The 12696-nt window shown below is 42.5% G+C and overlaps 1 protein-coding gene across 3 annotated transcripts in view; it reads right to left on the bottom strand.

Moving 5' to 3' along the window:
• SH3GL2 (SH3 domain containing GRB2 like 2, endophilin A1) overlaps window positions 1-10699 on the bottom strand; it is a 175315-nt gene extending 164616 nt beyond the window's left edge. The window contains exon 1 of one of the 3 annotated variants that reach the window (XM_056519716.1): window positions 10641-10699. Coding sequence is in view for 2 of the 3 variants with exons in the window: in XM_056519695.1 (XP_056375670.1) it covers window positions 9596-9640 (45 nt within the window). In the remaining variant the exon portion in view is untranslated. Of the gene's footprint in view, window positions 1-9595; window positions 9813-10640 lie in introns of those variants that run through there. The other 2 variants (XM_056519695.1, XM_056519706.1) reach the window with 2 other exon arrangements.
• Between the last annotated feature and the right edge of the window lie 1997 nt (window positions 10700-12696).

Genomic DNA, 12696 nt, shown 5'->3' with positions numbered 1-12696 from the left:
CGCTGTGCATCCAACAAGCCAAAATATAAAAAGGTATGTCCTTACTCCAAAGAAATGTATTTACAAATTGTGGGGGGGTCTTTTCTGCTATTAACCCTTGTAAAAATGTAGGTGAAAACACACTTTTTTAGTGAATTTTTTTTTTTTTTACATATGCAAAAGTCGCGAAACCCCTGTGGGGTATTAAGGCTCACCTTACCCCTTGTTACGTTCCCCAAGGGGTCTAGTTTCCAAAATGTGATGCCATATGTTTTTTTTTTTGCTGTCCTGGCACCATAGGGGCTTCTTAAATGCAACATGCCCCCCCCCCCCCCCCGAGCAAAATTTGCTCTCAAAAAGCCAAATATTACTCCTTCTCTTCTGAGCATTGTAGTTTGCCCGTAGTGCACTTCAGGTCAACTTATGGGGTACCACCATACTCAGAAGAGATGGGGTTACAAATTTTGGGGGGTATTTCTTCTATTTACCCTTGCAAAAATGTGAAATTTGGGGGGGGGAAAAACACACATTTTAGTGAAAAAAAAAATTTTTTAATTTTTTTTTTACATATGCAAAAGTCGTGAAACACCGGTGGGGTATAAGGGCTCACTTAATTCCTTGTTCCGTTCCTAAAGGGGTCTAGTTTCCAAAATGGTATGGCATGTGTTTTTTTTTTTTTTGCTGTTCTGGCACCATAGGGGCTTCCTAAATGCGACATGCCCCCCAAAAACCATTTCAGAAAAACGTACTCTCCAAAATCCCCTTGTGGCTCCTTCACTTCTGAGCCCTCTACTGCGCCCGCCGAACAATTTACATAGACATATGAGGTATGTGCTTACTCGAGAGAAATTGGGCTACAAAGATAAGTATAAAATTTTCTCCTTGTACCCCTTGTAAAAATTCTAAAATTGGGTCTACAAGAAAATGAGAGTGTAAAAAATGAAGATTGTGAATTTTCTCCTTCACTTTGCCGCTATTCCTGAAAAACACCTAAAGGGTTAAAATGCTGACTGAATGTCATTTTGAATACTTTGGGGGGTGCAGTTTTTAAAATGGGGTCATTTATGGGATATTTCTAATATGAAGACCCTTCAAATCCACTTCAAACCTGAACTGGTCCCTGAAAAATAGTGAGTTTGAAAATTTTGTGAAAAATTTTAAAATTGCTGCTGAACTTTGAAGCCCTCTGGTGTCTTCCAAAATTAAAAACACATCAATTTTATGATGCAAACATAAAGTAGACATATTGCAAATGTGAATACATTTTTTATTTTTTTTTGGAATATCCATTTTCCTTACAACCAGAGAGCTTCAAAGTTAGAAAAATGCTAAATTTTCTAATTTTTCACCATGAAAGTTACCACAAAATGTTCCCACTATGTTAAAGGGGTGTTCCAGGCAAAAACTTTTTTTTTGTATATATATATATATATCTCTATCTATATCAACTGGCTCCGGAAAGTTAAACAGATTTGTAAATTACTTCTATTAAAAAATCTTAATCCTTCCAATAGTTATTAGCTTCTGAAGTTTTCTGTCTAACTGCTCAATGATGATGTCACGTCACGGGAGCTGTGCATGATGGGAGAATATTCCTTGCATGATGGGAGAATATCCCCATAGGAGCTGGACAGCTCCCGGGACGTGAGTAATCAGAAAGCAGTTAGACAGCAGAAAACAGCAACTCCACTTCAGAAGCTAATAACTATTGGAAGGATTAAGATTTTTTAATAGAAGTACCGTATATACTCGAGTATAAGCCGAGTTTTTCAGCACGATTTTTCGTGCTGAAAACACCCCCCTCGGCTTATACTCGAGTGAACTCTCCACCCGCAGTGGTTTTCAACCTGCGGACCTCCAGAGGTTTCAAAACTACAACTCCCGGCAAGCCCGGGCAGCCATCGGCTGTCCGGGCTTGCTGGGAGTTGTAGTTTTGAAACCTCCGGAGGTCCGCAGGTTGAAGACCACTGCGGCCTTCGACATCATCCAGCCCCCTCTCACCCCCTTTAGTTCCGTAAAGTACTCGCCTCCGCTCGGCGCTGGTCCGGTGCTGCAGGACTGTCCGGTGAGGAGGTCGTCCGGTGGGATAGTGGTTCCGGGCTGCTATCTTCACCGGGGAGGCCTCTTCTAAGCGCTTCGGACCCGGCCCCAGAATAGTCACGTTGCCTTGACAACGACGCAGAGGTACGTTCATTGCCAACGTACTTCTGCGTCATTGTCCAGGCAACGCCTCTATTCCGGGCCCGAAGAAGAGGCGCCCCCAGTGAAGATAGCAGCCCGGAACCACTATCCCACCGGACAGCCCTGCAGCACCGGACCAGCGCAGAGCGGAGGCGAGTACTGTACAGAACTAAAAGGGGGTGAGAGGGGGCTGGATGATGTCGAAGGCCGCAGTGGTCTTCAACCTGCGGACCTCCGGAGGTTTCAAAACTACAACTCCCAGCAAGCCCGGACAGCCGATGGCTGCCCGGGCTTGCTGGGAGTTGTAGTTTTGAAACCTCTGGAGGTCCGCAGGTTGAAGACCACTGAGGGCGGATAATGACAAGAGGAGGATGAAGGGGGGGGTGTGGGATGATGAAGGGGGGTGGGGATGATGACAGGTGATGATGATGAGGGTCTGGATGATGACAGGCGGTGATGATGAGGAGGATGTTAATGACGGGTCTGGATGATGTATTTCCCACCCTAGGCTTATACTCGAGTCAATAACTTTTCCTGGGATTTTGGGTTGAAATTAGGGGTTTCGGCTTATACTCGGGTCGGCTTATACTCGAGTATATACGGTAATTTACAAATCTGTTTAACTTTCCGAGGCCATTTGATATATAAAAAAAAAAAAGTTTTTGCCTGGAATACCCCTTTGAAGTAGAATATGTCACGAAAAAAACTATCTCTGAATCAGAATGATAACTAAAAGCATTCCAGAGTTATTAATGTTTAAAGTGACAGTGGTCCGATGTTCAAAAAATGTCCGGGTCCTAAGGTGTAAAATGGCTGGGTCCTTAAGGGGTTAAAAAGACTGCCACTAGATGTCTCCCTACCTGTCTAGAGCACATTTCCCACTATCTCTTGCACAGACTTTAGACTCCTGCTGGCCTGGCAGAAGTCCAAAAGCAGGAAATGCAGTCTGGAGTTCTGGGGTTAGCCTTAGCCAATCATAGCTCATCTCACACTGAACTGCTCTGGGCTGTGTGTAGCAGAGTGAGGGAAGAAGAAGTTTTCCCCTGTATGGCTTCAGATGATGTCCTGCCTGCTGGGTAACGCCCCTTCCCAGTCTGTGAATCTGACTTAGACTTGGGCAGAAAATACAGCACAATATCAAGGTAGAAAACAAAAAAATAATAAAAATAAAGACGGGGGTGTTTTATCATGACGGGGGCAGTGAACTGGTAGGATTATAAAAATTTATCATGAGAGGCTAAATGATAAACGCAAAATAATGTGTAAAACATATGTGCCTAAAATTTTACTTTTAATTAATCTCTTTAAAAGTACAGTATACGCAAAAAGTGCACTGAGATAAAAAAAAAAAAAAAAAAAAAAAAAAATTGGATATCATGATCCTTACCCCTGAGCTACTTGCACTGCATGCATAGCTCCAAAAAGGGGGTCAGTAGTCAACAACAATTGCAGAAGTCAGTATAGAGCTTCACATATAGCCATCTTTATCACTCAGTATAGAGCTATACATCTATATATCATAATCACTTAATAGTCACCATCACATCCAGATATCATAATTACTCAATAATCACCAAACGCATTTCTGCTGTATGATATTCACAGCTTCATCAGTGGTAACATTTCATATAAGGTTTTAGTACAGAGTTTTCACATATAGATGTATATAACACTCAAACATCACCAGCACATATCATATATCAGTGCCAGGCGCTTGTATGCGTATATCCACGGCCATACAGTTACAAAGTCCTTAGTTGTCTCCGGAGCGGTGCGGACCTGCTGTCATGCAGGGAGCTGTGGTTGCACGGCTACTCACGCTAGCTCCTCGAAAGACCTTGAGAGGTACTCTTTAAGCTATGTTCACATGGACAGAACTTGTGCAGAATGTCAGCACGGACATTCCGCTGCAGCAGTGTCCAATTGATTAATGGGATTCTGCTGCGCTGCTCACACATGTTTCAGTCGTGGAAATTCTGATTCCGGCATCCGCAGAAAGAATAGACAAGTCAATTCTTTCTGCAGTTTGCAAGGAAATGCACTGCCATCTATAAGCACATTTCTGATCAGTCCTTAGCGCCTGCCAGATTTTTCAAAGATGCAAAATTAAATTTTCTGGCGAATATTCTGCACATTTTACACTAGAGTAAACATAGCCTTAGGCTGAAATACAGACTTAAAAATGTACTCACATGCTCATGTAAAACTGGCCTAATTTTGATAGCTACATGTAATCCAGTAACTACATTCGCCATTGTAGTTTGTTTCAGTGGTCAGAGCCATCCCTTCATCCTTGACCACCAATCTTTTTAAAACTGAACCCTCCACTGTCTTTGGCTGCTAGGGGAGTTTAAGTTACAAAATATTTTCCAGTTTCCAGTTGACTAAACCAGAGGTGGGTCCTGTAGTCCCCAACTGTAGTTTTGGTCAACATAGGACGTACAGTATCCCTGTTTCTCCCCCCCATGAACTTTGCCAAAAATTTCCACAAATCAATGTGTGCACCAGAATTCCGCAACAAAAATTCACTTCAAAAAGTGAGCAGGGATAACCAGGAGGAGAAATAAAATGGCCAAAAACTTATAGAAAGATCTTTTAATTACTAAATACAGGAAATTGTGCAAATCTAAACTTGCTCATAGCATTCAGAGATTTCATGATGCGCCATATTTGCTAGAAAGCATGCATTGTTTCAAGGCAACATGTCATTCGTTTCATGCAGCCCAAACCACAAGCAGAATGAAATACAGGGTGGGCCATTTATATGGATGCACCTTAATAAAATGGGAATGGTTGGTGATATTAACTTCCTGTTTGTGGCACATTAGTATATGTGAGGGGGGAAACTTTTCAAGATGGGTGGTGACCATGGCGGCAATTTTGAAGTCGGACATTTTGAATCCAATTTTTGTTTTTTCAATAGGAAGAGGGTCATGTGACACATCAAACTTATTGGGAATTTCAAAAGAAAAACACTGGTGTGCTTGGTTTTAACGTAACTTTATTCTTTCATGAGTTATGAACAAGATTCTGACCACTTATAAAAGGTGTTCAATGTGTTGCCCATTGTGTTGGATTGTCAATGCAACCCTCTTCTCCCACTCTTCACACACTGATAGCAACACCGCAGGAGAAATGCTAGCACAGGCTTCCAATATCTGTAGTTTCAGGTGCTACAGAATGGGCAAAACAAAAATTGTAACAGGACCCTCAGTTTACGCAGAAGATTTTGTTCAGTGATGAGGCAAACTTTTATGTGAATGGTGAAGTTAACAAACAAAACCACCGCTATTGGCCTGACACTAACCCACATTGAATAGATCCCTCCAAGACTGTTGGAACACAAAATTGATGGTATGGTGTGGTATATGGGGTACAAAGATAGTGGGGCCATTCTTCATCAATGGACACCTCAAGGCCACTGGATATGCAAAATTGCTACATAATGATGAGTTTCCCTCTTTATGCACTGAAGCTGGCACGTTCCCTGAGTTTTTCCAGCAAGATGGTGCACCACCACATTATGGGTGTCAGGTCCGAGCATTCCTAGATGAACAGTTTCCTGGAAAGTGGATTGGTTGAATGGCCCCCCAAGGTCTCCCGATCTGACCCCCTAAGACTTATCTTTGGGGGTCATCTGAAGGCAATTGTCTATGCTGTGAAGATACGAGATGTGCAGCACCTGAAACTATGGATACTGGAAGCCTGTGCTAGCATTTCTCCTGCGGTGTTGCTATCAGTGTGTGAAGAGTGGCAGAAGAGGGTTGCATTGACAATCAAACACAATGGGCAGCACATTGAACACATTTTATAAGTTGTCAGAAACTTGTAAATAACTCATGAAAGAATACAGTTACGTTAAAACCAAGCACATCGTTGTTTTTCTTGTGAAATTCCCAATAAGTTTGATGTGTCACATGACCCTCTTCCTATTGAAAAAACAAAAGTTGGATGCAAAATGGCCGACATCAAAATGGCCGCCATGGTCACCACCCATCTTGAAAAGTTTCCCCCCCCCCCACATATACTAATGTGCCACAAACAGGAAGTTAATATCAGCAGCCATTTCCATTTTATTAAGGTGTATCCATATAAATGGCCCACCCTGTATTAACGTGTTCCCTTATCACAATGTTTTTTTAGCCACATAATATGGAACCAACAAGAATTTGCTTAAAATACTTTTCATATTTATTAAATACACATAATATATACTGTATATAAGTCATACAGTATTTTGCAAACAAAACGCGAGAAGAAAAAAAAGAACCTTATGGGTTTGTTTTCTAATTGCTATCTTTAGGCGAAGGTGGGTTATGCCCTGTATAGGTATACTTAGTCTGCTATTAAATGTGTGGGAAGGGGAAGTATGATGAGTTGGGCATGACATATCACACATGTGGTCACTGGACCTTTTGATATTAAGGATGTGTTCCCTATGTTCATAATTTGGGATAATCCTGTATGCCTCATACATACAGTAGTACATGTTTTAAGAGTGTATAAATAAATATTTCACATATTTCGAGTGAATTCTTTTTGACTCAATTTTCTGTGGAAACAAATTAAGTGGAAGTTATTTTTGCACCATGTGAGGTTTGTGATGACTTAGGATGCATATGATGACTGTACATGTGGAACTGTGTGACATAATACCTTATCACAATGATCTAGGATTCTCTCTGAACAGCTATTCCACTTCAAAGAAATTATAGGTGTAGTTTTGGCCCGGAAACCGAGCTCTGAATTACTAAACTAGTCCCTGGGGGCGGGGGGGGGGGTTAATTGATAAAGGTGTCTCTATCCGCAAATAGGGAGCAATCACTTTGTGAAAATTAAATGGTGCAAAACATACATTTGCCACAACTATTTGTAAGTTGTTTAGCCATGCCCTCTCCAACATGCCTACTATAAGACCGCTATAAAAAATAAAAATAAAAATTTGAAAATGGGGGTTGGGTTAGGGTTCATTTAACTTTACTATATTTTTAGTTGACGTGTACCAAGTTATATTGAAATATCTCCAGCCATTTGGATGTTATGCTGGAACATACCTTGAGTTTTACACACGTTATATACATCAAGGTATGGTCGGCCCTAGCAATTTCAATAGTAAATCAATGGACAGCTCACAAAATGCTTAGATGCAAAGGTCACATTGGAAAGATTGGGTCACGTTTTACATATAATTCACGTCAGCATATACTATTAATGTAAATCTGCTATTCTATCTAGTTCATGTGGGTAGATCAATCAGGATTTTTAGAGAGTAAACCATACTGTTTTGAAATCCGACCTGAAATGTATAACACACAACTGTCAACATTTATCCTTTAGACTCTGTATTTTTCAAGAACTATAGAGTCTAAAGGATAAAAGAGGATCTGACACTGGGGCACAACCTCATGCATGTGCCGGGTACACATATTGACCCTGGGCAGGATTTTATCCCACTAGAACAGTACTGAAGTGGTTTAAAAAACATTCGAGTGATATCCTGTTGGCACACTTAGCATTTTTGAAAGAAAGGTTACATAGCAGAGTATTCCTATCAACTTAAAGAAACAGTAGACTAGCAATGGAAAGGATTCAGAGTGTCATATTGGTCAATACTCCTAAGGCAGGCCTGTCACATTAGAAAACAGATGAATGGCTGGTTTGGCTTATATTCCTATTCATGTTTCCAGGCTCTTTAATGGATCGGAAGCTGACTAAAGAAGTAGCTACCTATAGGTGGCACGAAAGAGACAGTTTTCTTCCTTCTGGAGGAGAACAGCAGCACTAAAAATGTGGAGGCACAAACATAAGGGCAACATAGAGCTGTCTCTATACAAATGCATACATTACTTCTACAATCACACGTGAATAAAACCATTGGCAGATGGGCTCCGGTAGAGGATGTACACAAGGTAAAGGTAGTTATATCTAGAAATGAACAAACTTCTCTCTGCTGTTCTAGACGGGCACACTCGACGGTGAATAACGCTTTCTATATCTTTATTATGATAGAAGGCATAGTAGTAAAAAGAAAATGTTTCCATATAAAAAATGTATGGTTCCTTCACAGCCAGCCAGTCCCTCTAGCTTGCTTTATCCGCACCATATGGTACACCACAGTTAATAAGGCATATTTTAGCAGGTTTTGTCACTTCTCGGTGTTGCTAGGGGAGACATTTTCTATTTTTGTCACCAAAAGAGTCATCCACACAGAGACAGGCTTGATGATGTCAAATGTAATTAACCAGTCAAATACAGAATGGAAGAAGAGGTTACCGGTTCAGTTTATAAAGGAAATCTCCCTTCTACGAGGGTGTAAGATGCATTTATAAATATATATATTGTTTCCTTACATCTGGATGGAAAAATAATTCACAGCAGCAGGACCGGTGTTCTTTTCTGCAGAAGAGCACTCAGCTACCCAATCCAGCTACCTTGTTAAATAATGCAGTTGTTATCAGATAGCTCTGCATGAAGTCTTGGCAAAAGGGAAGGAGCTGAAGAGGTCACCTCTATAGGTGCATCCCATAGGCGAGCAATGAGTGACTGCGGACTCACTGCAGCCTCCAATACCAATCCAACATTGATGGTATAGCGTGCAACATAACTGAATGGGAGCAGATCCAAGTATGCGGGTGATGTTTTTCCTATGTGTGTTATGTACAAAATATTCCTCCCTAATAGTATGCATGAAGATGTTCACAGGGTTTCCTTCCATAATATTGGGCCAATTTCATTAGACAGCGAGTGTTGCATCATATTACACCATGTCTTTTAAAGGAGACCCATTCTATCTGGTCCAGTATAAGGCTACATTTCTGCCATAGTCCATATTAATATGCGGAAACTGTTACCACCAGAAATATCGCTATAATCCTATGTAAATTAAATAAGATTAATAATTCCAGAAACTGCATATAATGGGCTGTATATCCTTCATTTCCATAGCTATATATCCACAACCAAACTAGAACAACAATGTATAAATAAATGTACAGATCTGAATGACACAACACTACACAGCAGATTATATACACCCCAGGGATTCCCTACTGGTAGAATACAGATTCATTTACTACCAAGGCTGATCTATATATTTAAAGGATAAGGAACAATGCATGCTATTGTTGATCCTATGCTAAAAATAGCCTGGTGATTTCCGATGGGGGTTAACCCTGTCCTTTCTGGAGCAATGCATTGGAGGATTGGAAACCTGACATCAAGCAATGCAAAGAGACAACAGGATTTCTACCTATGCACAGGCCATTCTATGTGATACGTGTATATAAACACACAGATGCCTTCCCTGCTACATCCAGGAGGATCCATTGCACCGAGGATCAGATGACATTCAGTGCACAGTGAATGACAAGCAGCACCACCCCCAGCCCGGGCATAGAGATCTGCTGATGGAGGCTTCTCATCTGCCAGTCCTTACCTGAGTGGCTTTGTGGAACTGCTTCTTCAGCCCCGCTACAGACATGGTTGGCGGATGAGAAGACACGATGTCGGGCTGGATGATGACGATGATGAGGAGGAGGAGGAGGATGATGATACCGGCCGCTGCTGTGCACGACTGCGGGGGAATTCTAGTCTCCAGCCGACGCTCCGCTGTAATCCTGTTCTCTTATCAGATGCATGCCTTAATGCAGGGACACCCTGACGTCACGGCCGCTGGCCCCGCCCAGTTAAGGGGACACGAACTCATTTCCTGCACTCCCGCCTGTCCGCCGTGAGGAGGATGGACGAGGGCTGCTGCCTGCGGAAGTCTACTATGCGGAGATAGGAATACCCGCAGACTGAGAGTCTTTCCCAACCAGGGCGCCTCCAGCTGTGGCAAAACTACAACTCTCAGCATGCCCGGACAGCCTTTGGCTGTCCGGGCATGCTTGGAGTTGTAGTTTTGCCACAGCTGGAGGCGCCCTGGTTGGGAAACACTGGCCTATCTTCTACATGAGGGAAAGGGAAATGGAGTAGGCAACAGGTGACAGGAAAAGTTTGCCCAAAATGTAGTCATACAATAGTGTCAGCTGAGGCAGTGCTCACCTCACTAATGGGGGATGCATGGAGCGCATACGAAATAAAGTAGGTACCCTGTGTGACCCTTTGGCGACTCCAAATAGAAATAGGCGCTTTATACTGTGGTGAGGGCAGATGGAATTAGCCTAGGGGCAGATGGCATTAACCCCTTGTGTTCGTGACCCCAGGGCGTAGTTTCTCCTCTACACCACCCGAAAGGTATACTGCTGGATCCTGGGCTAGGCACGGGGGCAAATAATAATACTGAGTCAGACAGGTATAATAGTCTATACAGCTTGGCTAGGCCCCAAGAGGTGACCAGTGACTTCAGAGACCTCAGGGCTCGCTGGGACTTGTAGTGGACTTGGACAATTTGCTGCAGGGCCACGCTGACTTGACACAGATTTATCTTGACTGACATTACTGGGACTGACTAGACATACTTCACCCCGTTTGTAGCTTACCAGGTTTTGACTTTCATCTGTGGGGTAGTAGACTTGTGGATTCGTGGTAGATTTAGGCCTCCTTAGGACACCAGACACACTCTCAGGCTTGGCCTCACTGTAACTCAGCACTAAAGAGACTGAGCTAGCTCCTCCCAGGGCTTATATGGGGAAGACTCTGGAGGGGTCCCATAGGTTACCCTGTAGGTCACATGGTCACTGTTACCTTCCCTGGTTACAATCACATGACAACAGTACTTAAAGGAGTTCTCTAAGCTAAAACTTTTAACCCCCACTGTGCCCGGGCTGTAAAACTATACATAAACTTTCACTTACCTGCCTACGATCCCCCGTTGTTCCGATATCGCCGTCCCGTTCTCCGGTCCCGGTCTCTTCCACTTCCTGCAGGTCGATGACTTCACTCTGTGCTCAGCCTATCAGTGGCCGCAGCAATGTCCCGTCGCGGCCGCTGATAGGCTGAGCGCAGAGTGAAGTCACCGACCTGCAGGAAGTGGAAGCTGACACGGACCGGAGCACGGTCGGCGATATCGGAAAACAACGGGGGATCGTAGGCAGGTAAGTGAAAGTTTATTATGTATATTTTTACAGCCCGGGCACAGCGGGGGATAACATTTTTCAGTTGGAGAACTCCTTTAAAGGTATATTGAAAATTATGTATATTACAATAGATAACATGGATGTTTAATATTAAACACAGAGTTTAAGTACAGGGGAGGCCCAGGGGTCACATAATGGAGTTTGCCTGACAGGGCAGCTATGGTACAGGCACCCCACCATAAACTCCCCCTCTTAACAGCAGCCATCCTCTGCGCCTAGTCCTGGAGGGCAAACGACATGATATGGCCACTGAGGCCTGGTGATAGCAAGAAACAGTTCCTGGGGCATTTCAGAAACGTCCTTCTCAGGGCTGGTGAACAAACAACTGGGGAAGAGTCCATGTGGCATTGCTCTTAACGTCCATACATACTCAATTTTAGTAAGGGTGTGAATAACTGGGACAAAGATATGAACATATGAGATTTTTAGGACTTGCAACTGCATGCTGGAGAATAAGGATAAATCTGGCTGCCGGAGGCTTTCTACCTGAATGCCTTTGCTGCTGGGGCCCTTTGGCTATTGCTACTTCTCCCCAAAACATTATACAAGTAAATATAAATTTTCTGACAAAATATGACATTACTTATACACACAGTAGCACTGTCACTGTACGTGTTTACTTAGACCTCCTGGAGAATTTTCTGGCCACAAGAGAACCCTGTACAAGATGGACGGGAAAATAGTTATACATTACTGACTATTTATGGACTGACTAGACTGGTTGGCTACAGTCCTGACTAGACATGACATTTGACTAGTTTAGACACACAAAATTATATGTACACTAGAATTTGTTATTCTATACTGACTATATATTAGTATAGCTATTTATTGATAACATTTATAAAAAGGCACTTTTATTCTCTGTACCTGGCTGGTAACTGTTATTACAGTGGGGAAGTGGATACGCTTCTCCTGACAGGGTCAGAAAACCTCCTATACAATTGCCATGGCCAGAAAAGACATTAACCTATTCACACATTTTTGTATAAACATGTTATTTACATTTTATTACAATGTGCCTTAAACAATACAGTCTGACTGGTAATTGTATTCACTTGTGCAATAAGAATAAACAATATATTACTGTATGAATATATTTTGGAGTACCGCTTAACAGTTCTGATACATTAGAGTTCTCAGTAAAGGATCTCGGCTATAAGACTGGCACATGAACTTACACAAATGGTTACAGAGAGTTCTTGGTGAGTTCACCAGGCACTTTTCTTGAATGTTGCAGGAACCTAGAAAACAACAATGATGCTTCACAAAACAAAGTTAGTCTCCCGACTTATCACATATAAGCTCTTCAGCCTGGAAATTTTCCATCCAAGCCTCGCCTATCAGACTGCTTCCTAGGCTGGGACATATAACGGGGACCATGGGACTGTGCCCCTCCAAAGGACTAACCATAGTGTTCTAATTTACCCTAGAGAGGGTGGGACTAATGGTAACCACA

Source organism: Hyla sarda, chromosome 1, assembly GCF_029499605.1.
Source record: "Hyla sarda isolate aHylSar1 chromosome 1, aHylSar1.hap1, whole genome shotgun sequence".
NCBI classification, from domain to species: domain Eukaryota; kingdom Metazoa; phylum Chordata; class Amphibia; order Anura; family Hylidae; genus Hyla; species Hyla sarda.
The sequence above is the reverse complement of the archived record's forward strand: the minus strand, read 5'-3'. Positions and strand labels throughout refer to the sequence as shown.